Genomic DNA, 26,269 nt, shown 5'->3' on the forward strand with positions numbered 1-26,269 from the left:
AGGTCATTGAGTGTCTTTAAGACAGAGATAGATAGGTTCTTGATTAATAATCAAATCACATTTGGAATATTGTGTTCAGTTCTGGTCACCTCACTATAAGAAGGATGTGGAAGCATTGGAGAGAGTGCAGAGGAGATTTACCAGGATGCTGCCTGGTTTGGAGAGTAGGTCTTATGAGGAAAGGTTGAGGGAGCTGGGGCTTTTCTCTTTAGAGTGGAGGAGGATGAGAGGTGACTTAATGGAAGTTTATAAGATGATGAGGGGGATAGATAGAGTGGACGTCCAGAGACTGTTTCCTCAGGTGGATTAGCTGTTACTAGGGGGCATAACTATAACGTTCATAGTGGGAGATATAAGAGGGATGTCCGAGTAGATTCTTCACTCAGAGAGTGGTTGGGGTGTGGAATACACTGCCAGCTGTGATAGTGGAGTTGGAGACTTTAGGAACTTTCAAGCGGTTATTGGCTAGGCACATGGAGTGATAGGGAGTGGGATAGCTTGATCTTGAGTTTGGACATAGCTTGGCACAACATTGAGGGCCGAAGGGCCTGTACTGTTCTATGTTTCTAAAAGCTGGTACAGGGACAATGGGCTGAATGGCCTTTTCTGTGCAGTATCATTTGTAACATGGAGAAGTGTCCTTATACTGGAATAAGTCTTAACTTTATATGGCAAATGTTGATGTCTGCCATGCCAGCAGAGAAACTTCTCGCTGTTTGATGCATTTGAATGGTGAGGCACACCGACAGGATGTCATTTCCAAAAAGCTAAAAGCAGGGCTGCAGCTGTTGAACATCAGCTCTGAAATTTTCACATTTAAACACACATCTGTCCTCACTTGATGTTGCTGCATGATTTGCACATAAATAAATGTGAGCCTTGCTCTTATTTTGACAGTAAATTCCAGCCCAGCAATGAAGGTAAACTTATATTTCACTCCAGAGAATAGGTTAATAAGTTGCTTTTCTTCCCCCTTGCTGGATTTTGAGTGTTTTCTCTTGTAATTTGTTTTCAGCAGTTTGATAAACTGGTGATAAAGGAGCTGTTACGAATGCAGCCTTCAAGTGTAGTGTCTCTTCACAGTGATGCATTCCTGCTTTTATTCCACCGAGGGACCGTCTTGACCCCTCCAAGCTCCCCTCACTTGGGACTCCCACTATCTGGAAAGCACACAAAATAATATTCCTGCTCAGCCTTTATTGGAGATGAATAATAAATCATATTTAGGTCAGATCACAGGGGTTTATAAAATCAAATGAAAAGCAGTCCTTGAAAAATCCAACTACCTATGGACCACAGTAACTGTTCAAAGGAGAAAAAAACCCCTCCAATTTCAATGAAAATATCTATTACATTGGAAATCTGGAATACTCAGTTCTATGAGAAACATCTGGAGATATGTTTTCTGTCAGTCCCTCTGGACTGTCAGAAGTAAGATAAGAAGAGTGGGCTTAAATAGTTTCAGTAGCGCAGCAGTAATAACATCCACACAAAATAAATAAGGAGATAAAGGTAACTGTTCACTCACTCTGCATTTCCTTCAGTGTTCTCTGCTTCCAGGATTGGGGGGGGGGGGGGGGGGGGGGGTGTGGTGCGGGGCGGTGGCAGGGCTGTGTAATTTTAACCTAATCATTCACGGAGGGAGACTGCCGTCCATTTAGGGCGAAGTAGAAAGGGTCGAGAGCTTCGAGTTTTTAGATATTCAGGTCACCAACAACCTATACTGGTCCCCCAATGCCGACACTATAGTTAAGAAAGTCCACCAATGCCCCTACTTTCTGAGGTGAATAAGGAAATTTGGCATGTCAATTACAACTCTCACCAACTTCTACAGATGCACCATAGAAAACATTCTTTCTGGTTGTATCACAGCTTGGTATGGCTCCTGCTCTGCCCAAGACCACAGGAAACTACAAAATGTTTTGCATGTAGCCCAGGCCATCACACAAACCAGCCTCCCATCCACTGACACTGTACATACTTCCTACTGCCTCGGAAAAGCAACCAGCATAATTAAGGACCTCACACACCTCAGACATTCTCTCTTCCATCTTCTTCCATCAGGAAAAAGGTACAAAAGTCTGAGGTTACATACCAACTGACTCAAGAACAGCTTCTTCCCTTCTGCCATCAGACTTTTGAATGGACCTACCCTTGTAAGAAGCTGACCTTTCTCTACATGCTAGCTATGACGAGGACACTACATTCTGCACTCTCTCCTTTCTTTCTCTTCGTGTGTAAGAAACAATACTGTTCACTGTATACTAATACACGTAACAATAATAAATAAAATAAAATCATTTCACACTATCCCATGTTGCCTACTATTGACTTCAGCAGGAAGTAAAATGGAATGCGTTGCAAATTAGAATCTGGAGATATAGCCTCAGAGTAAAGGGACAACCCTTTAGAACTGAGATGAGCAGGAATTTCTTCAAATTTACTTATTAGTGTCATAATAGGCTTATACTAATACTAATATACTAATGAAGTTACTGTGAAAATTCCCTAATTATCACACACTGGTACCTATTCGGGTACACTGAGGGAGACAGAATTTAGCATGGCCAATGCACCTAACCAGCACGTCTTTCAGACTGTGGGAGGCAGCTGGAGCACCTGGAGGAAACCCACGCTGACATGGGGAGACTCAGCACAGATAATGACCCAAGCCAGAATTACAAGGACCCAGGTCCCCGGCAGTGAGAGGCTAACTACAATGCTATTGTGCTGCTCCTTAATATTCTTCAGCCAAAGGATGGTGAATCTGCGGTATATATTGCCACAGAAGGCTGAGGGGGCCGGGAGTGTATTTAAGACAGAGATGGATAGGTTCTTGATTAATAAGGGGATCAAAGGTTACAGGGAAAAGGCAGGAGAATGGGATTGAGAAATATATAAGCCATGATCGAATGGCGGAGCAGACATAATGGGTCAAATGGCCTAATTCTGTTCCTGCATCTTATGGTCTTCTGGACCTGATCCCACCAGACAGATCAGGAGCATAAGATCAGGAGTCAGCCACTTAACACCTTAAGCATGTCCTGTTAGATGCTCAAGATGATTACAACTGATTTGCAAGTTGATTCCACATACCTGTCATTACCTTATATCAAGTAATACAAAATCATCGAATCATAGAAAGTTTACAGCACAGAAAGAGGCCACTTGGCCCATCATGTTTGCACTGGCCAGAAAAACACACCATACGGCCTAATCCCACTTTCCAGCATTTGTTCTGTAGCTCTGGAGGTTTTGGTGCTACAGATGCACATCCATGCACCTTTGAAATGAGATAAAGATTGCTACTTCCTCCACCCTTTCAGGCAATGCGGTTGACTCTCAACTGCCCTCGGGCAACAAGGGATGGGCAATAAATGTCCCACAAATGTATAGTAAAAAGGCAGTGAGTTCCAAACCCCTACCATCCTCTGGGAGAAAAACAAAGTTTATCATCTCTCCAAAGATTAGGTTGATTGGCCATGCTAAATTGCCCCTTAGTGTCCCAAGATGTGTAGGTTAGGGGGGTTAGCATACGTAGGGTTACATATCAACTGACTCAAGAACAGCTTCTTCCCTGCTGCCATCAGACTTTTGAATGGGTCTACCCTCGTAAGAAGTTGATCGTAAGACAAGAACACATTCTGCACTCTCTCCTTTCCTTGCTTTTGCGTGTAAGAAATGATACTTTTCACTGTATACTAATACATGTGACAATAATAATCAAATCAAATCATACATAGGGTTATGGGGATAGGGCCTGGGTGAGATGGTGGTCGGTGGGCCGAATGGCCTCCTCCTGCACTGTAGGGATTCTATGATTGTACGATTCTTCTAAACTTCCTACCAATCATTGTAAATCCATGGTCCCTCGTCACTGATCATTTTGCTAAAGTAAATGGGGCCTTTCCCATCCACAAAGGACAAAGAAAATTACAGCACAGGAATAGGCCCTTCGGCCCTCCAAGACTGCCCCGAATCCAGGCTCCTCACAAGTGCCCGAGGGGACATAGCCTCAAAATAAGGGGGAACGGATTTCGGACTGAGTTGATAAGGAACTTCTTCACCTAAAGGGATGTGAATCTATGGAACTCCCTGGCCAGTGAAGCAGTTGAGGCTACCTCATTGAATGTTTTTAAGGCAAAGATAGATAGATTTTTGAACAGTAAAGGAATTAAGGGTTATGGTGAGCGGGCAGGTAAGTCAAGCTGAGTCCACAAGAAGATGGGCCATGATTTTATTGAATGGCAGAGCAGGCTCGAGGGGCCAGATGGCCCACTCCTGCTCCTAGTTATTATGTTTTTAAGTTTGTACATCCTAATCAAATCTCCCCTTAGCCTCCTCAGATCCAAGGAAAACAACCCCATGCTATCTGAGATAAAAGCAAAACACTGTGGATGCTGGAATCTGAAATAAACACAGAAAATTCTGGAAAATCTCAGCAGGTCCGACAGCATCTGTGGAAAGAGAATAGAGTCAATGTTTCGAGTTGGGCTATTTCACCAAATCACTCCGGTGTGTGTGTCACCTCACTGAGACAGCCAGTTTGCACGCTGCGTTATCTTTACCTGCAAACAACATTCATCTTGCACGACTCCAGCAACGTCAAGCAGTTCTGTTTCTCCTTAACGTAGTACGAACACGACGGGACGATGGTTTGCCTTCTGCGCTCCGCGCACGCCGTGTCCTCGCAGGGGCAGAAGAGCAGCTCATGCGTGAACTCGACGGGCACGCGGTCGAAGAACTTGCGGAGGGCTTTGTGGCACTTGGGGTGGTTGCAGGTCTCGGCCTTGCTGGAGCGCTTGATGCAGGAGGAGACGTACTCCGTCCGCAGCTTCTGGCACGACTCGTCCACGTTGCAGGCTTTGGCTGCGTCCAGGCAGCGATTGGCTCGTGTGATGCCAATGTCAGATCCTGTGAAACCAATTGGACAAACATTGAACCTTCCTATAGACCTTGTGCAAACTGAGGTGACGATGGCCTACAATCACGGCACACTCCGCAGAGACAGGAAGTGTACATTTACAGAGAAACTCCAGCCAATAACCACATTTATTTGACAAAAAAAAAACCTGGATCAATGCGGCAAATCTGTTAAAAACATCACCAAAATCCTGTGATTTGCTCCGAACTGGCCTCACTTTTGTTAGGACGTGGCAGCCATGTTGCGCACAGCAAGATTCCACAAACCAGCATTAAGACAAACGGAGGTTTAATTTCTGTTTTCTTTTTATTAGCTGTTGTAGGAGAGAAGGTGAAATGAATCCCCGATCAGGATTTTAGATGCCTGCAGACAAGGCAGAAGAAAAGCAAAGTGTCTCTCCATTCATTATTCCAACGCTAAATGATTATTTCAAAGTCAAGAGACCAGAGGAGAAGTCTGGAGTTTTCTTAGGGCAATATACAAATGTATGAATATACGAATTCGGAACAAGAGTAGTCCGTTTGGCCCCTCCTGCCAGCCCTCCCATTCAGTTACATTATGGCTGATCTGGTTGTGGCCTCAGTTTCCTTCCTACCCCCAATATCCTTTGACTCCCTTATCAATTAAGATTCTATCTAATTCAGCATTGACAATATTCAATCACCCTGCCTCCACCATTCTTTGTGGGTGGCACAGTGCATAGCACTGCTGCCTCACAGCACCAGGGACCCGGGTTCGATTCCGGCCTCAGCTCACCGTCTGGGTTTGCACTTTGTTCCCCTGTCTGCACTCTCCGAGTGCTCCGGTTTCCTGCCACACTCCAAAGGTGTGCGAGTTCGAATCATAGAAACTCTGCAGTGCCAAAGGAGGCCATTCAGCCCCTCGAGTCTGCACTGACAACAACCCTACCTCGGCCTTATCACCGTAACCCGACATATTTACCCTGCTAATCCCTCTAACCTATACATTTTGGGACATGAATAGGCAATTTAGCATGGCCAATGCACCAGCTCACACATCTTTGAATGGTGGGAGGAAACCGGAGTACTTGGAGGAAACCCACGCAGACATTGGGAGAACATGCAAACTCTGTACAGACAGTGATCCAAGCCGCAAATCGAAATCAGGTCCATGGAGCTGTGAGGCAGCAGTGCTAACCACAAAGTTACCACGCTGATCCATAAGGTTAAGTGGATTGGCCATGCTAAATTGCCCCATACTGTTAGGGAAACTAGCAGAGTAAATGCATGGGGTTGCAGGGATAGGACCTGGGAGGGATTGTTGTTGGTGCAGGCTCAAAGGACTGAATTATCTCCTTCTGCACTGTAAGGATTCTATGGATTCTTGGCAAAGCAGGTCTGTCATTTGAGGGAAGATGAAACCGGTTAGGATTATATTCACTGGCGTTTAGGAGAGTGAGAGGGGATCTCATAGAAACTTATAAAAGACAGGGTAGATTCAGAAGGAATGTTCCTGATGGTGGGGGAGTCCTGAGCTAGGGGTCACAGTTTGACGATAAGGGGTAAACCTTTTGGAACTGAGGTGAGGATAATTTTTTTCACCCAGAGGGTGGTGAATGTGTGGAATTCACTACCACAGAAAGTAGCTGAGACCAAAACGTTGCCTGATTTCAAGAAGGAATTAAATATAGCTTTTGGGATTAAAGGGATCAAGGGATATGGGAGGAAGAGGGGATCAGGATATTGAATTTGATGATCAGAATGAATGGCAGAGCAGGCTTGAAGGGCCGAATGGCCTACTCCTGCTTCTAGTTTCCATGTTTCTATGAAAAGAGTTCCTTGGACTCATGGCCCTCTGGTAGAAACACAATACATTTCATTTCTGCCGTAAATGGAAGGCAACTCATGTTAAAACTATATCCACCTAATTCATCCACAAGGGAAAACATCCTTTCAGCATCCTCCTTGTCAAATCCCATTTCAATAAGATCACTTCCAAGCTCCAATGGATCCAACTCCACCTGTCCAATCTATACTCATAGGGTGACACCATTAGTCCAGCAATCAGCCAAGTGACCCTTCTCTGAACTGCTTCTCATGCAATTATGTCCTTTCTTAAATAAATAGACAGAGTCGCTGATAGTGCCAGGGATTGTCAGAGGATAAAACAAGGTATAGACAGATTGGAGACTTGGGCACAGAAATAGCAAATGGGGTTTAGAACATAAGAACATAAGAACTAGAAGCAGGAGTTGGCCATCTGGCCCCTCAAGCCTGCTCCGCCATTCAATAAGATCATGGCTGATTTTTTTTGTGGACTCGCTTCCACTTACCCGCCCACTCACCATAACCCTTAATTCCTTTACCGTTCAAAAATGTATCTATCCTTGCCTTAAAAACATTCAATGAGGTAGCCTCAACTGCTTCATTGGGCAGGGAATTCCACAGATTCACAATCCTTTGTGTGAAGAAGTTCCTCCTCAGCTCAGTCCTAAACCTGCTTCCCCTTATTTTGAGACTATGCCCCCTAGTTCTAGTTTCGCCTGCCAGTGGAAACAACCTCACTGCTCCTATCTTATCTATTCCCTTCATAATCTTATATCTTTCTATAAGTTCTCCCCTCATTCTTCTGAATTCCAATGACTTTAGCCTCAGTCTATTCGGTCTCTCCTCATAAACCAACCCTCTCAACTCCAGAATCAACCTAGTGAATCTCCTCAACACCTCCTCCAGTGCTAGTATATCCTTTCTCAAACAGACCAAAACTGTACACATTACTGCAGGTGTGGCCTCACCAGCACATTATAAAGCTGCAACATAATCCAGATACACCACATCCACAGGTTCCCCACTGTCCACTGCGCATGGAATGTTCTCAAAGAATTCCACCAAATTAGTCAAACATGACCTGCCCTTCATGAACCCATACTGCATCTTCCCAATGGGACAATCCAGACAAATTCAAAGTGATGCATTTTGGAGGATCAAATTTAGGTGTGAATTATACTGTAACTGGCAGAACCCTTAGGAACATTAACATACAGAGGGATCTGAGCGTGCAGGTCCACAATTCCCTAGAAGTAGCAATACAGGCGACCAAGGTGATTAAGAAGGCATATGGCATGCTTGCCTTCATCAGCTGCGGCACTGGGTACAAGAGTTGGGAAATCATGTTGCAGCTATATAAAACCTTAGTTAGGCCGCATTTGGCGTATTGCGTGTAATTCTGGTCACCACATTACCAAAAGGATGAGGAAGCTTTAAAGAGAGTGCAAAGTAGGTTCACCAGGATGTTGCCTATGAGGAGAGGTTGAATAAACAAAGGATTGTTTTCGCTGGAAAAAGGAAGGTTGAGAGGAGATCTGATAGGGATTTACAGAATTATGAGGCACAGACAGGGTGGATAGTCAGAGGCTTTTTCCAAGGATGAAAGTGTCAATGACAAGGGGGCACAGGTTCAAGGTGAGAGGAGGAAAGTTTAGAACATAGAACATAGAACATTACAGCGCAGAACAGGCCCTTCGGCCCACGATGTTGCGCCGACCAGTTAAAAAAAAACAATGACCCTCTAACCTAAACCAATCCCTTTCCATCCATAAACCTATCCACAGATCTCTTAAACGCCCCCAAACTAGGCGCATTTACAACTGCAGCAGGCAGGGCATTCCAATCCCTCACCACCCTCTGGGTAAAGAACCTACCCCTGACATCCGTCCTATAACTACCCCCCCTTAATTTAAAGCCATGCCCCCTCGTGCTAGCTTTCTCCATCCGAGGCAAAAGAGAGATGTACGAGATGTTTAAGAGAGATGTATGAGGGAGGTTTTTCACACAGAGAGTGGTGGATGGCTGGAATGCACTGCCAGAGGAGGTGGTGGAAGCAGGCACATTGGCAACATTTATGAGGCATCTGGATGGGTATATGAATAGGGAAGGAATAGAGAGGTATAGACTGAGTAAGGGAAGAAGATTTTTTTTAGTTTAATTAGGGCATCATGGTGAGTACAGGCTTGGAGGGCCGAAGGGCCTGTTCCTGTGCTGTACTTTTCTTTGTACTCCAGATGTGGTCTCACTAATACTGTGTACAATTGTAGCAAAACATCCCAACTTTTATAGTCCATTTACCTCACAGTAAACAACAACAGTCCTCTTGCCTTCCAAATTATCTGCCATACCTGTGTACGAACTTGCTGTGACTCAATGTGGTTGACTCTCAACAGACCCCCAGGGGCAACTAGGAGTGGGCAATAAATGCTGGTCAGTCAGTGATGCCCATGTCCCACAAATGAATAAAAAATAAATAGAAAGAAACGTTCATATACCAGAACACCTAGATCCCTATATACCTCAGAGTTCAATTACTAGGGGGCATAGGCTTAAGATGCGAGGGGCAAGTTTTAAAAGCGATGTACAAGGCAGATTTTTTCACACAGTGAATAGTGGGTGCTTGGAACTTGTCATCGTGGGAGGTCGTGGAAGCGGATACAGTAGTGACTTTTGAGGGGCATCTTGACAAGTACATGAATGAGATGGGACTAGAGGGATATGGTCCCCAGAAGTGTAGATGGTTTTAGTTAAGTTGGTCAGCATGGTTAGTGCAGGCTTGGAGAGCCAAAGGGTCTTCCTGCGCTGTAATTTTCTTTGTTCTTTGTGCAATACTTCCCTGTTAAACAATTTGCTGCCTTTTTATTCCTGCCAAAGTGCACAAGTTCGCACTTTCCCACATTATACTCCATCTGCCTTTTTTTGTGGCCACTCATTTGACCTATCTGTAACCCTTTGCAGACTCTTTATGTTCTCTTCACAACTCCCCTTCCTACCTATCTTTGTATTATCAGCAAATTTAGCAACCATACTTCTGATCCCATCATCCAAGTCATTTATATAAATTGTAAATACCTGAGGCCTCAGCATTGATCCCTGTGGCACTCCACTTGTCACATCTTGCCAACCCAGAAAAACCCATTTATGCCTACTCTGTTTTCTGTTAGCGAACCAATTCTCTATTTATGCAAACATGTTACCCCTATACCGTGAGTTCTTATATTCTGTAATGACCTTTTATGTGGCACCTTGTCAAATACCTTCTGGGAATCTAAGTGTACCTCATCCACAGGTTCTCCTTTATCTACACTGCTTGTTACTTTTTCAGAGAACTGACAAATTAATTGTTACAGAGCGTCATTTTCAGTACAGTTTGTGTCAGCCTTTCTTCTATGTAATTATCTTACTGGCATCTGTTGAGGGTTCTGAACATGTGTGGGTTTTGGGGGGGGCGCTTTTCAGTCTGCAACTGAGTGTTCTGAAAGCAAGACCTGTTTTACTCATGCTCTCGCTTTCAATTATCACTGTTATTACTGTTCTCTGAGTAACTGTTCCTGTTAAACTTTGTTACTTATATAAAGTTCCTTTTTAACAACGCATTCAACTACTTTGTGATCTCAAGTTACCACATCTTTTTTGGCAAGAAGGAGAAAATGTCAGGAAAAGAATACAACACCGGAATTCTACTACCAATTCCATGGAATCAGAGCAGGCAAGGGCGGACAGTGGAAATGTCCACTGACCTTGGGCGAGAATTTCCAGTCTCGGTCGAGCGAAGCCGTAAAATCCCACCCAAGGTCTTTTGATGTTCAGTTTAGCAACATGAGATCACATGGAGTGAGTAGCAAGCCTATATCGTGAATTTATTCGAAGGAATTTCAAGTTAACAGCACCATGAGTATGTTCAGTGCTCAGTGTTCAGGTGAGTTCAATGAAAGAAGTGGGGACTGAGCTGAATATACAGAGAGGTTACATGATTTCTTTAACCCTATATTCCACACCCTCTCCTTTCCCTCTCCCCTACGTACTCTATAAATGGCATGCTTTGTCTGTACAGCATGGAAGAAACAATACTTTTCACTGTATCCTAATATATTTTAATAAATCAAATCAAATGGGATGGAAGATAAGGTGAAATTCTCCTATGTGTGTGTGGGATGAAGACTTGTAAGTTAATAAGGAATCTGGTCATGCCACGGAAGCCAGGAGACTTTTAATTTGCAGATTTTGTTGCTCTGATCCAGAATTATCAGAACCCAAGGCCCTTGGTGATTGTGCAAAGATTCAAATTTCATAACCATGTTTGAAAACAAGGTCAATCAGTAGCAAACTCTGTGGCAGAATCACGCCAGCTTTCACAGCATAGTGATTTCGGAGCAGTTGTAGAAGATATGCTCAGAGATCGGCTGGTCTGCGGAATTAACGAGGACAGCATTCATCATTCGGTTGGATGAAGCCTCACGAGGATCCTTTAGCGAAGAAATGCGGAAGCGCAAAAAACAAGGCGGAGGCTGAGCAAGAAAATTTAAACTCGAGGAAGCCTCAAGCAACTATACACCATGTGGAAAGTTCGGAGCAGGCAGAGGAGCATACATACAACATGTTTAATGTTAATGGGGCACAAGTGCAGCCTATTTATACTACAGTGGCAATGGATGGGAAGCAAATGAAGATGGAAGTGGACACAGAAGACTCCACATCCTTTATTAATGAGGAGACCTGCAACCTGATATGGGACTCTAACCGAGCGCTAGTCCTTACTCCTGCACACATATCTACAGTGTTGGCTCCACTGTACCTACAACGCACAGAGGAAGGCTTTCAAAGATGTGAAAGCGTTGCTGCAATCAGCTAATCTACTCATCCATTTTGATCCAGACAGGGAATTTATCCTTTCATGTGAAGCCTCACCCTATGGTGTGGGGACAGTACGTTCCTATTTAATGGAGGACCAGTCCAAGACACCTCCTGATTTTGCACCTAGGATGCTGACAAAAGCTGAAACGGTACCTTCATAGTTGGACAAAGAGGGTCTAACTATTGTTTCTGTGGTGAAAAGATTCCATCAGTACCTCTACAGGAAATTCTAGGCCGTTCATTTTTGCTCAGGGCAATCTCCTTAAATACTTACACACCTTCTTTACTGAAAATCACTCTCTCAACTATGTATCAGCTGCAAGAACTTATTCTTGTCTTTAGGGACATTCCTTTTTTAGGACAAGACACCTTCTCATTATGTTACGCATGACGTCATATGGGACAAGTCTTCATGTGACTCACTGGAGTGTAACATTGTCTTTTCTCTCTGCACAGGAGAATAGGCCACTGAAGGACAAATAGGACATGCAATTGCCAGATGGATAGGAGAGGCTGTAGGAGTGAGGTTGGAGGTTAAGTGGCAAAAGAAGGTTGCTAAGAGCACAGGATTGTTACAGCACAGAAGGAGGCCATTCAGCCCATTGTTCCTGCATGAGCTCTGTGTAAATCTCATGTCAGGCAGCGTTGATGTGTCGCACATTTCGTAAAGATTTGCAATGCTCTTCCATTCATCCTCTTCCTCTTCAAGGAGGCATTTTCTTGCATGTACAGCTCAATAAACTCTGTTTTTTGTTGCCTTGGAGGAAGAGGCCAGCCACTGCCAAGGATTCCGAGGGCACTTCCATATCAAAAGCTGTGCCATGTTCTTGCCAACTCTATCCTGGTACCTGAGCTGTGAGGCATCACAGATAATGCTTGCAAGGTGTTAGACACCTGAAATCTGAAAAATGTCACAACACCAGGTTAAACTCCAACAGATTTCTTTGGAATCATGAGCTTTCGGAGCGCTGCTTCTTCATCAAGTGATTCCCTTGTGATTCCAAATAAACCTGTTGGACTTTAACCTGGTGTTTTGAGACTTCTTACTGTGCCCATCCCAGTCCAACGCCGGCATCTCCACATCTGGAAAATCATTGAGCTCTTGTGAGAGCAAGAACCGAGGAATGGAAACGAGCTATCGAGAGGAGTTAGAAGTCTTGAAGGCAATAGAGTTCCCCTGTGAATTAAGTACAGCAGAGTTCCCTGGGAAATGGATGTGAAAATGTTTCACTGCAGTTCCCACACTTACAGATGGGCAGCACAAGGGACAATGGGGTGAGAACTCTGATAACTACAAGCCAGAACAGTAGGTACGGATGTTTGGATGGTGTAACTGTATAGGTATACTTTGTGAGTAAATAATTATTACAATTGGACAAGCAGGAAGAGAGGCTATAACTGGTGAACTATATTCGCCTGACATAAATGAAGTAATCAGAACTATTAGTTGTAACTGGATATCAAAGACTTCAGAATAGATTAATACTTGTGATAGGTATACGTAAATCATTTGTAAGATAAGCAAAGATATAATTGTGTGTGCTATGTACCACTGTGTAAGCCACCTGAGGCAGACTTCCTTGCTATAGTGCGAACGAAGATCAATTTAAAACTCCAAAAGCTTTGCCTGGTTTGTCGATGGTAGCAAGGTGCGATTTTGCTGGATGGCGGTGAAATTCCGTATCAGTTTCTACTCAGAGGGGCGGGGAGAAAGAGTTATTCTTGGTTGATATATTTCAGCGTGCTAGGTCTCAGGACTTCAATTTGCAAATGAAGAACGGTTCAAGAGTATTGATTGCGCAAGAGGATAGAGGAAGTGAAGACTGTCTCTATGTACATGAAGAATGGTGGTGAGCTATGCTCTTAAATTCTCTCCCTATACCTTCATAAGGGAGAGTTTCAGACAAGAGTCAAGTACCCCTGTCTACTACAAAGACCAGAACAAACCTTCCTGAGAGCTATCTCAGGTGTGTGGGATTCAAGGGACAATACACGCCAGGCAGCCACAGTTCAACCATGACACTTAGTGATCAACTCTTAGAAACAGAAGATTACAAGCAAGAGCAAGTTAGCTGAAGGTTAGTCATATTGTTAAAAAGTAGCTGTAGAAAGAATATATTTTGTTGCTATTTCTTGTTGAATGTCATTTCAAATAAAGACATTTTGGTCACAGTGGAGAATTCATTTTCATTTCTCCTTTCAACTCTTCCCAGTTAGATGATGGCATGGGAAATGTGGATTTATGGAAAGAGCTAGTAGAGATACAACTGGCCGAATGGCTCCCTTCTGTGTTGAATTTTTCAGATAGTGGAGTCCAGAGAATCCGCAGGGAACAGGTCCCCAGTGACTCTGATAGGCCTGCTCAAGTCAGCATTGATTGGTGGTAGGTCGGACTTTCATCTTCACATGGGAGGAAATCCCGTCTTGGAGTGCTGATGGCCAATCAGATTGGCCAATAGCTCTCCAGTCCATCCAGGCACAGCACTGCAGTGGCTGGAAAATGAACCGCAATGCCGGACCCCGTATAAGCACAGGGAACTGGTGTGAGGTAAGCGGCAGGGGTCTTAGGGAAGGAAGGGTAGGGGATGCCCTAGGGGTGGGAGAGTGAGGGGGGTTCAGCATGAGATCATGGGTAGTGCAATTTCCTGTTTCCCACTCTGAGGTATCGTGAAAATTGAGGCAGGGCTGGAAAAGGGCCTTGGGTGGCCATTGAGTGGCTGCTTAAGGGCCTTGATAGAGACAAGAGCGGACTTCCACCCTGCCCACCCCATCATAAAATCACACGGTAACACAATGGTTAGCACTGCTGTCCTCACAGTGCCAGGGACCCAGGTTCGATTCCCAGCTTGGGTGACTGTCTGTGTGGAGTCTGCACGTTCTCCCCATGTTTGCATGGGTTTCCTCCAGGTGTTCCTGTTTCTTCCCACAATCCTGGAGGAAATGCATCTAACTTGCTGGTTAGCTGCACTGGCCGTGCTAAATTCTCCCTCGGTGAACCCAAACAGTGCCTGAGTGCGGCGACTAGGGGGATATCCACAGTAACTTCATTGCAGTGTTAATGTAAGCCTCCTTGTGACACTAATAAATAAACTTAAAACTTTAAATCGCATCTAAGCTGGGAGGGCAGGATCCTCGAGGGAATATTGTCCGTGCAATTTCAAACTCCCCCCTTGCCTCAAAACGCACCAACGGAGTGTAGAATTCAGGCCAATAATTCTGTAAGTGGCTAGCCATGCCCATCTGACACTATTTGAATGTGGTAAAATGGACTTGCAGTGCACCTTAAAGGGCATCGACATTTTGATGAATAAACTAAACCTTTAATGTTCTCTTATTGGACTTAAGATGGTATCTTAAGGGTGCATTTTTCTATTTGCCACCGTATGTGTCCCATTGCCTACTCCAAAACAGATAAACCCAGAACCTGACCTCAATTCAACATCCCCAGCTGAACAATATGCTGGTGTGGAGAACAGGAGCTGCATTTTAGAAATAGGTACGGACAGGAGTCAGGCAGCACTGCGGTTTTGCACCACCTGCTATTGTACCAATGATCTGGAGTCTGCCCCAGTTTGGAAGAGGCCGGGTTGGGATCAGAGCAGCCGTGTGTAAGCAGCTCTGAGTGAAAGTAGGGTCAATAATGGGGCTTTATTTCCAACGCTGAGTTCAATTTCTGGTCAGGATTGCAGGCAATAAACATCGGACCATGGCTGTGCAACTGTGACAGTCTCAGGTTGGAAATGCTTTTGGGAGGACAGAGAGGGCTGGAGGTTGTGTTGAAGTCCACCTCTCATGGCTGTCGGGCCACATCCCACAGCTGCTAGGAGTCCCATGGATCATGGTTAGGCGTCTGTGGCATTTCTAAATGGGCTGACCTTTGCTTCCAAGGGTGAGGCAGCCATATTGAGGCAGCAGCTTTCTCTATCTCTCATGGATCCCACCTTGGCCTGGTGGTGTGGCCAGTTTGTTAGCCCTCCCATTGGTGCTCCAGTTGCGTGAGCCCCACCTGATGTCATCCTTAACTGGATGGTGAGCTTACTCCTTGCCCAACCTAATGCCGACTTCAGGTTTGCAAACCCAGGCTGAAGATACAGCCCCAGGAATTCAGTAAGGAGATATTTGCCTGAGCCTGGGGTGATGCAGAGTAAGTGCCACAACTGTGCTGCTGGCATTCCCCACTCCAAAACTGCCTAAACAGACCCACTCAAACACTCAAGGCTGTGTCCATGGGCACTGGAGAACCCTTCTATCTAATAAATAGGAGACTCACCTGCTGTTATTGAGGCCAGTCTGGCATAGTCATATCCCCTCTTGCTGGGCTCATAGGGTGAGCTATCGTCCATTTCCTCACCTGCAAACCAAAGAATTTACAACATTATGCTCGTGTCTGCCTATTTCACATCTTTTTTAACCAGCTCACTGTGTAAATAGGATGAAATGTAGGGCTGAATTTTACTCTGCCAGTGGGTTTGTGAGACATGGAGATAGAGGGTCTGGCAAACTAACGCAGCAACAATAACCTCTCCCTCAATGTCAGTAAAACGAAGGAGATTGTCATCGGCTTCAGGAAGCGTAAAGGGGAACATGGGTCTGTCTTTATCAATGGGGATGAAGTAGAAAAGGTCGAGAGCTTCAGGTTTTTAGGTGTCCAGATCACCAACAATCTGTCCTGGTCCCCCTGTGTCGACACTATAGTTGAGAAAGCCCACCAACGCCTCTACTTTCTAAGGAAGTTTGGCAAGTCAGCTATGATTCTCACCAACGTTGACAGATGCACGATAGGAAGCATTCTTTCTGGTTGTATCACAGCTTGGTGTTGCTCCTGCTCTGCCTAAGACGACAAGGAACTACAAAAGGTTGTGAATATAGCCCAATCCATCACACAAACCAGTCTCCCATCCATTGACTCTGTCTACACTTCCCGCTGCTTTGGCAAAGCAGCCAGGGTAATGAAGGACCCCATGTACCCCGGACATTCTCTCTCCCGCTTTCTTCCATTGGGAAAAAGATACAAAAGTCTGAGGTCATGTACCAACTGACTCAAGAACAGCTTCTTCCCTGCTGCCATCAGACTTTTGAATGGACTTACATTAAGCTGATCTTTCTCTATACCCTAGCTATGATTGTAACACTACATTCTGCATTGTCTCCTTTCCTTCTCTATGAATGGTACGTTTTGTCTGTATAGTGCGCAAGAAACAATACTTTTCACTGTATGTTAATACATGTGACAATAATAAATCAAATCAAATCAAATTTCCTTGGATGGGCTTCCGTTGGGTTCCTACCTGCCCGACCTCTCTGTAATTTCTTGTTGGAGCGGACGAGGCCTCGGGCTCTCCCTTGCTCCAACTCAAGCATTCAAGTGGCTGATCGTTGACCATTTAGGGCCGTTTCCAGCACAGCTTCAGTCTTCAGGCTGATGGGAGGATGGGAAGTCTGAAAATAAGTCGGGTTCAGGCCTCAGGTGGGAAGAAGCAGCCCCCTTTTATCATTGGGCTCCTGCAAATCCCTCCTGACTAACATGTGGGCCAAACTTGAGAGAGCGGTCCCACAGATTAGTTAAGCATAAGCCTAACATTGTCACCAAATCAAACTTTACAGCCGATGTCAGAGACTCCTCCATCACCATCTAGAAAAACAAGGGCAGCAGGCACATTGGAACACCATGATCTGGAAGTTCTCCTCCAACCTACTCACCATCCTGACTTGGAACTATATATTCGTTCCTTCACTATTGCTGGGTCAAAATTCTGGAATTCCCTCCCTAATAGCACCGGGTGGGTGTACCTGCACCATGTGGACTGCAGCAGTTTAAGAAGGCAGCTTATCACCACGTTCACAAGGGCTATTAGGGATGGACAATAAATGCTGGCCCAAATCTCATATATAAAAAAAAATTTCTGTTAGGATCTACTGAGCAGAGGTGGCGGCACATTGGTATACAGGGAGGGACAGAGAGATCCTGCGTGTCCTAAATATTGATTCCTGACACCATAAAGTCATTAGGTCTGTAGGTCAAACATGGGCAAGGAAGCTTTCTACCAGTTACCACCTATGACCCATCTCAGTTGATTAATCCGCCACTCGCCATGTTGAACAAAAATAGAACGAAGCACTAAGGGCGGAACATTCAGCCAGAATGATGGTATATTATGAAGCCAGACTAGACCCCAACAATTTACCATTTTGGCATTAGTGTGAGGATATGATATTTCACTCCAGGTGTGATTCTACTTGCAAACAAGGAAGATCTGAACAAAAAAAATTAACAGCACAGTTTAACAATAACAAATGAATTTGCTTAACCTTTAATAACTGAACAATACTTAAACATGTCAATATACAAGTCTTAACTGCTAACCTATCACTATGTGTTCCAATTCAAGCAGTATTTCTCTTCCTCTTATACAACCCATCCAAAATTAGTTAGCAAAACATAGGCATACTTACTCTGATTTACATTAGTAACCCTGCAGCTCTCAGAGAGGTCTTTTCAGGGAGAGAGAGAGAAAGACTATTTTCTTCTGGCAGTTCAGGCAGCAACTGTTTATGTTAAAAATGAAATTGAAAGCCTTTCTTTTCTACAAGCTGAGTTTCTGCTATTAATCACATGATTCTGTCTCTGTGAATCCACTGAATCAAACCTCTATGAAACCCCAGGAGGAACCCAAATAAACACAAATGCATTAGCTCTGCTTAAACAAACACTGTGTCTAAAATTAGTACTCATCTTGTGCTTCCAGTTATTAATTTAAAGGTTTTCTTTGACAAAACAGCACCCTAAAAAACAGAGCTGAATTCAAAAATACCCTTTACAAGGAACATAATATAAATATATATCTTAAAGGCACAGTGTCATTATACAATTTAACAATGAACTGGAGAGGTACTATATAATAATCTATCCTCATTGATAGAGGACTTGAGCACTTCATGAAGAAGACAAGGCTGAAGCATTTTCAATTATCTTCAGCCACAAATGCTGAGTGAATGATCCATCTTGGCATTATCATGAGGTTCCTACCATTCTCAATGACAGTCTTCAAATAATTCAATTCACCGGAGACACTGAATAGTGCAAAGGCTATGGACCCTGGCAACATCTGACTTTGTGCTCCAGAACTAGCTGTGCCCCAGCCCAGTACAGGTACAGTTCTGACAACTGCCTGAAAATGTGGCAAATTACCCAGGTAAGTCTTGTCCACATAAACAGTACAAACTCAAACTAGGCAATTGCTTCTTCATGAATTTAGTCTCCTTCATTAGTAAAGTGATGGAAGGAGTCCCTGACAGTGCCATGAAGTGACACTCAGCAATATCCTGCTTGCTGATGCTCGGATTGTGTTTTGCCAGGGCCATTCAACTCCAAACCTCATTACAGCCTTGGTCCAAGCATGGATAAAAGGGATGAACTCACAGTAAGGTGAGAGTGACAGACCTTGACATCACAGCAACATTTGAATGGTTGGGCCAAGGTCACTTCCCTAAGAAACTCCTACAATGCTGTTCTAGGGCTGTGGTACTTGGCCTCTAATAAGCACAACCATCCTCGGGTGTGGCATCAAAGAAGTCTAGCAAAACTCGAATCAATTGGAATCAGAGGGAAAACTTTCTACTGGACTGCGTCACACCTTGCATTAAAGAGGATGGTTGTGCTTATTAAGGACCAGGTATCACAGCTCTAGAACAGCACTGCAGGAGTTTCTTAGGGAAGTGACGTCAGCCCAATCATTCAGCTGCTAAATAATTGACTCTCATTGTGTTTAAAATAAAAATGAAACTAAAATCCTTCCTTTCCTGCAAACTGAGCGCCTCCAATTAATCACATGACTTTGGCTCTGTGAATCAAGCCAATCTAAACTCAACTCATTCCCTATAGTTGAGAAATCCCACCAACGCCTCTACTTTTTCAGGAGACAGGAAATTTGGCATGTCCTCTACAACTCTCACTAACTCCTACAGATGTACCATAGAAAGCATTCTTTCTGGTTTTACCATAGTTTGATTTGGCTCCTGCTCTGCCCAAGACCGCAAGAAACTAAAAAGTGTCGCGAATGAAGCCCAATCCATCTCTCAAACCAGTCTCCCACCCATTGACTCTGTCTACACTTCCCGCTGCCTTGGAAAAGCAGCCAGCAAAATTAAGGATCCCACGCAACCCGGACATTCTCTCTTCCACCTTCTTCCATCAGGAAAAAGATACAAAGGGTTGAGCTCATGTACCAACCAGCTCAAAAACAGCTTCTTCCTTGCTGCTGTCAGACTTTTGAATGGACTTACCTCGCATTAATTGATCTTTTGCTACACCCTATCTATAACTGAAACACTACATTCTGCACTGTCTCCTTTCCTTCTCCATGAATGGTATGCTTTATCTGTATAGTGCGCAAGAAACAATACTTTTCATTGATACATGTGACAATAATAAATTAAATCAAATCAAGTGGGGTGGTGGTTGATTGCACAATGTTCAGCTAAGCAGGCTTGAAGTTCCGAATAGCGGACTCCTGCTCCTAATTTGTATGTTTGTATCTGCAGTAAGACCTGGCCAATATTGAGACTTGGTCTGGTGAGTGGCAAGTAGCATTCTTGCCACACAGGCAATGACCATCTGCAATAAGAGCAAATCTAAGCATCGTCCCTTGACATTCAGCGGCACTCCCATCGCTGATTTCCCCCACCAACGACATTCTGCGGTTACCAGCAACCAGAAACCCAACTAAAATGACTGCGGTTCCGAAAGCTGGAGAACAGGCTGGGAATTCTGCAGTGAATAATTCTCCTCCTAACTCCCAGAGACTGTCCATCATCCGCAAAACAAAGTCAGGAGTGTGATGGAATAGTCCCCACTTGCCTAGATGAGTGCAGCATCAACAGCATCCAAGAAGCTCAGTACCATCCAGGACTAAGCAATGCTTGCTTGGCACCTGACTCACCATTTCAGAGGGCAGTTAAGAGTCAACCACATTTCTCTTGGTTGAGAGCCTCGTGTAGGCCAGACCAGCTAAGGACAGCAAATTCCCTCCCCTAAAAGTGAACTTGATGGGATTTTACAATAAACAATGATAGTTGTTATGGTTAACATTGCTGAGGCTTGGAATGACATCATCATTGGAGAGGAAGTCATTGGAATTTAAAGTTTATTTATTAGAGTCACAAGTAGGTTTACATTAATACTGTGAAAATCCCCTAGTCACCACACTCCAGCATCTGTTCAGTGAGGGAGAAGTTAGCATGGCCAATGCATCCAACCAGCACATCTTTCAGACTGTGGGAGGAAACCGCAGCACCCAGAGGAAACCCACACAGACATGGGGAGAAAGAGCAGGCAGTTACCCAAGTCGGGAATCAAACCCATGCCCCTGGCGCTGTAAGGCAGAGGTGCTAATCATTGTACTAACGTGCTGCCACATGGTTGACAAGTAGTCATCTAACCCCACTTTCCAGCTTTTGATCCGCACTCGTATCACACAAACTGTGTGGTCCAAGGGGGCAGTTCACCATCACCTTCTCAATAAGTACATCACAAGGACAAATTTTTAAAAACTACCTGAATAGGAGAAGCATAAAAAGATATGGAAAAGGAAATCAGTCTGGATTCACTGGAGAACATTACAGAGAAAGAGAAACAATGAAGAGTTTTCAGTGATTAGAGAGGACTGATAAGAATTTCTTTGACACAGCAAGTCCTGATCAAGATCTCATTGCCCAGAAGCTGATTCATTAGTAACTTTGAAAAGGGAATTAGATAAGTGCTTGAAGGGAAAACATTGCTTAAAACAGCAGAAGAAAGGAGAAACTAATTGAATAGCTCTTTCAAAAAGCCACGTACATTAAGCTCAGTGATTTCCTCCTTTGTGACTTCTTCGACCAGCTCCAGTTGATGGGATTGTTCGGTCAAATGGGCTCTTTTTGTTCCATCCTATCTTTTAAGTTTATTTACTACTGTCACAAGGAGGCTTACATTAACACTGCAATGAAGTTACTGTGAATATCCCCCGAGTCGCCACACTCCAGCGCCAGTTTGAGTTCACTGAGGGAGAATTTAGCATGGCCTATGCACCCAACCAACATGTCTTTTAGAATGTGGGAGGAAACCGGAACCCCTGGAAGAAACCCACGCAGACACAGGGAGAATGTGCAAATTCCACACAGACAGTGACCCAAGTTGGGAATCGAACCCAGGTCCCTGGCGTCGTGAGGCAGCACTGCTAACCACTGTGCCGCAGAATCCTATGCCTCTGGAGGTGGCGATATATAGGATGAGTGCACACAATTAGCCTCAGCATTGCTGAAGAACACAGCCACACTGTGAAGTGTCCAGGTGACCAGCAATGGCACCTGTTGTCACACACTGTCCAGAAATGGCTACTTTTGGCGGGGAAATCATATAATTCACAAGGATCGCGCTTTCTGCAGTCTAAGTACCAAACAGCACCTTGGCATTAACTGAGAAGGCCTGAGTTTCCGCCCACCTATTGAGCTATCAGTCTCGGCTCACTGCCTCTAATTATCTGGCTCTTTGCACCTTGCGTATCGTCTCTTCCAGGAGTTTGCTTCACGGGGGAACAGGAGGAAACCGGGGAAAATTACTGGCTTGACATCCCAATGATAACTCGAGCTGCTGCGGATCTGTTTGCAACTACTTCCAGCCAGACGGTGCTCGTGGCAAATTGGCAAGCACTGCTCCCATGCCAGCTCTCCCACCACCACCCCGGCTTCTCCACTCTCCTCTCTACATCGGCTCAGCACTGTCAGAATTTGACTGCAGGCTGCCACTGAAAATGTGATCTAGCTGGGTCACCTTCAAAGATTTATTTTTTTAACTAAAACAAATCCACCTCTCTAAACTGCTGGACAGTATAATATGTTCTGTGGGTGGGGGCACGGTGGAGGTTGCTCGTGGTGTCTGGCTTGGAACTAGGGCAGCCCTCCTCATGGTGAGGAACAGCACTCAGCACCTGAAAGCTGCCCAGTGCCACTGCTCCTAATGGCAACTAATTAGGCAGCTAGCCTAGCTAGACGTGCGCTGCCCTGTATCTGAACAGCAGGAGCAGACCAGCTGGGCCTCAGTGCCTTCCGCGGACCCCCCCCCAAAAAAGAACCTCCCAACAACATTTCAAAGACATTTTCAGCTGAAAGCCTTTTTCTCCTTAAATTATTTCCTCCCAAAGTTTGAGAAACTTAGGTAGAATGGCCAGCAACAACATCACAATATGTTCCAGGCAACGATGAGCGATGTGTTGCATCCCCTTGAGTATCATCCATCCTTTGTGCTTTCTGGCTTTTCGCCCTCTGGGATGAGGAATGGTAGAATTTGAAAGCTTCCTTAATGGCCATTCCCCTCCCTCTCTCCTCCCCCTTTCCACCGACAGATTTTCCAGATGCTTCCATCTGGTTTTCGTCAGGAAGGAGTAAACCAAGCTACATCACCCTCACACCACACCCTGCCCCCGGTGCCCCACCCAATCCCCCACCCCCACCCCACCACCCCCCTTCCACCTCCTGTCTCTCCAGCCTTAATGATCTATTCCAATGAAAGTGTTTTCTTCATGGGGGTCGCTCAAAGGCTGCCAAGGAGATTCATGTCTTTGCTAATGTATTCTACTCAAGGTGGACTGTCAACTTAAAGAATAACATTGTCCCCACTGAGATATTAAAATTAATAAGCTCCAGTTGTGCGAGCGAATCCATGTAGGTCCAATTTAAGGAGTCACTCTGAAGGGGAAGGAGAGAAGGCTCAGGCCAAGTACTTATATTTTCTGGAACACTCCCCCGATATAATATTGAAAACAAATGTTGCTCCAAACTTTGCCATTAGCCTTTTTATTAACAATACGCAGCACACCAAGGTGGCTCCTTTGTCCATTTGGAGCAACACACCTTATTAGATGAACACCTATGAAGAGATGGGGTGGTGATGGCCTCGTAGGTATTATCACTAGACTATTAATCCAGAAACTCAGCTAATGCTCTGTGAACCCGGGTTCGAATCCTATCACAGCTGATAGTGGAATTTGAACTCAATGAAAAAAAATATGGCCATGACCGTGAAACCATTGTCAGTGATCGGAAAAACCCATCTGGTTCACTAATTTCCTTCAGGGAAGGAAATCTGCCATCCTTACCTGGTCTGGCCTATGTGTGACTCCAGAGCCACAGCAATGTGGTTAACTCTCAATGCCCTCGGGCACCTAGGTATGGACAATAAGTACTGGCCAGCCAGTGGCACCCACTTTCCATGAATGAATAAAAAAAATTGCGGGGGATGAAGGGGATTCTCTGGCCTTCCCACTGACTGCACCCAATGCCACCAGGAACCCATGGTAGGGGTGTGCCGTCAGCAGGAGCAGAAGATCCCATCGGCAAGAACTGTTGGATAATTCCAGCCAAAGTCTACATACACGATGAACACCCGAATCAACAGCATCAGCGAGGTAATTATTGGGATGGGAAAGACCACTGAGGCTAATGATTATTGATCAGGATAAATGTGCCGTCTCAATATACCTGGGGTCACTGTTGAAAATTAAAGGATCACTCATTTAGGACAGAGATGAGGAGAATTTATTTCTCTCAGAGGGTGGTGCGTCTCCCTTCCTCAAAAGGCAGTGGAAGCAGAGTCTTTGAATATTTTTAAGGCTGAGCTCTCAGCTCTTGACTAACAAGGGGGGGTGAAAGATTATTGAGGTTGAAGTGGGGTTGAAGTTACAATCAGATTAGCTACGAGCTTGTTGAATGGAGAAGCAAGCTCGAGGGGCTGAGTGGCCTACTCCTGCTCCGAACTTGTGTGTTTGTATGTTCGTATGTGCCTCAAAGTATCCCCACAGGTAGCTATCGTCAGCATGAGAACTGAGCCCAAACTGGACACTGCCATGCAGTAGTATTTGCAGTGTATGTTAGAACAATAAAGAACTATTTCCTGAGCTGTCTTCCTGATAATGACCATATTCATTGCCATCAGGCTTGGACTGAAATAGTTTAAATGATGGATGGAACTCACAGGGTGGGGGGTGGGTGAATGGGGACTAACTGCATTAAAGAAGTTTGGTGCCCTAGGAAACAGTGAAATAGGGGACTGTGTAAAGGATTGTAATTTTAAACTCTGAGGATAGAATCATAGAACCCTACAGTGCAGAAAGAGGCCCTTTGGCCCATCGAGTCTGCACCGAACACAATCCCACCCAGGCCCTACCCTCATATCCCTACATATTTTACCCACTAATCCCTCTAATTAGGGATTAGAGGGATGTGAAACATCCCTGGACACTAAGGGTCAATTTAGCATGGCCAATCAACCTAGCCTGCACATCTTTGGACTGTGGGAGGAAACCAGATCATCCGGAGGAAACCCACGCAGACATGAGGAGAATGCGCAAACCTCCACACAGACAGTGACCCGAGCCGTGAATTGAACCCGGGTCCCTGGAGCTGTGAAGCAGCAGTGCTAACCACTGTCCTACCGTGCTGCCCCAGAACAGAGAAAGCAGCATGGCATATAGACCATTCAGCCCACTGTGCCTCTGCTAGCCCTTTGAAAGAACCACCCACTTAGACCTGTATCTTGCTCTTTTTCTATAACCCTGTTTATTTTTTTTCCCAAATTTATTTTTTTTGAAAGTTACTATCGAACCTGTTTTCATCACCCTTTCAAGCAGTGCATTCCAGATCACAATAACTCATTTTCTGGCCACACTTGCCCCAAGACTGGAAAATCCTGCCCGAGGTCAACGGACCTTTGCATGATCCAGGTCCCACTCGCTATGGTTCCCGTGTTGGGAATGGTGTAAAGGAACAAATATCTCCTCAATCGCTTCCTGGCTCTTCGCAATCATCTTAAAATACAAGAGCTTAACAAGAAGCAAAGAGGTACATGAGCCAAAGGGGGATTGGTAACAATAGACACAAAAAAAGTGGAAGAGAGAGAGAGAGGTGGGAGCCAGAACTAACACAGGCAACAAATACGTTTCGAGCCCAGTGTTGGAGGGTAAAGCCTGTTAACATGAATGTGGAAGGGAAAATAAGTGGAGGGCTTTGAAAGGGGGGAAGAAAATCTTGCAGCAGTTACTGCAGACATAGGGAACTCATTTGGGCGGCACAGTGGTTAGCACTGCTGCCTCACAGTTCCAGGATCTGGGTTCAATTCCAGCTTTGAGTGACAATGTGAAGTCTGTCCATTCTCCTGGTCTCTGCGTGGGTTTCCTCCGGGTGCTCTGGTTTCCTCCCATACTCCAAAGATGTGTAGAGTAGATGGATTAGCCATGGTAAATGTGCAGGGTTACAGGGTTAGGGCGGGGAGCAAGCCTAGGTAAGATGCTCTTTTGGGCAATTGGTGCAGACGCAATGGGCCGAATGGCCTCTTTCTGCATAGCAGGGATTCTATGTCATTTCCAGATGAATATAAACGCAGGGAGATTGGTGAGGAGAAGATTGGTGACATCCAATTGTGAGGTGGTAAAAGCAGTTGGGCTTTGATGATGGAATGTAAGGGATAGGGATGCAGGTGGGCAATGTTGCAGATTCCATAGAATGGACATGGTGACAAATTCTGGGGAGATGGTAGCATGGAGGTAATGTCACTGGACTAGTAATTCAGGGGCTCAGGCTAATCTTTGGTGATACAGACTTAATTCCCACTACAGCATCTGGTAGAATTTGAAATCAATGAATAAAATCTGGAATTGAAAGTAAGCCTCTGTAA

General features: G+C 44.9%; 1 protein-coding gene across 2 annotated transcripts in view; it reads right to left on the bottom strand.

Moving 5' to 3' along the window:
* Window positions 1–26,269, bottom strand: part of gfra4a (GDNF family receptor alpha 4a) — a 207,705-nt gene that overhangs the window by 53,799 nt on the left and 127,637 nt on the right. For both annotated transcript variants that reach the window (XM_080194898.1, XM_080194828.1), the window contains exons 3-4: window positions 15,836–15,916; window positions 4,569–4,914 (exon numbers count right to left, since the gene is read on the bottom strand). In XM_080194898.1, coding sequence (XP_080051024.1) covers window positions 4,569–4,914; window positions 15,836–15,916 — 427 coding nt within the window. The remainder of the gene's footprint in view (window positions 1–4,568; window positions 4,915–15,835; window positions 15,917–26,269) is intronic.

Source organism: Carcharhinus amblyrhynchos, chromosome 1 (assembly GCF_965287045.1).
Source record: "Carcharhinus amblyrhynchos chromosome 1, sCarAmb.v2.hapA, whole genome shotgun sequence".
NCBI classification, from domain to species: domain Eukaryota; kingdom Metazoa; phylum Chordata; class Chondrichthyes; order Carcharhiniformes; family Carcharhinidae; genus Carcharhinus; species Carcharhinus amblyrhynchos.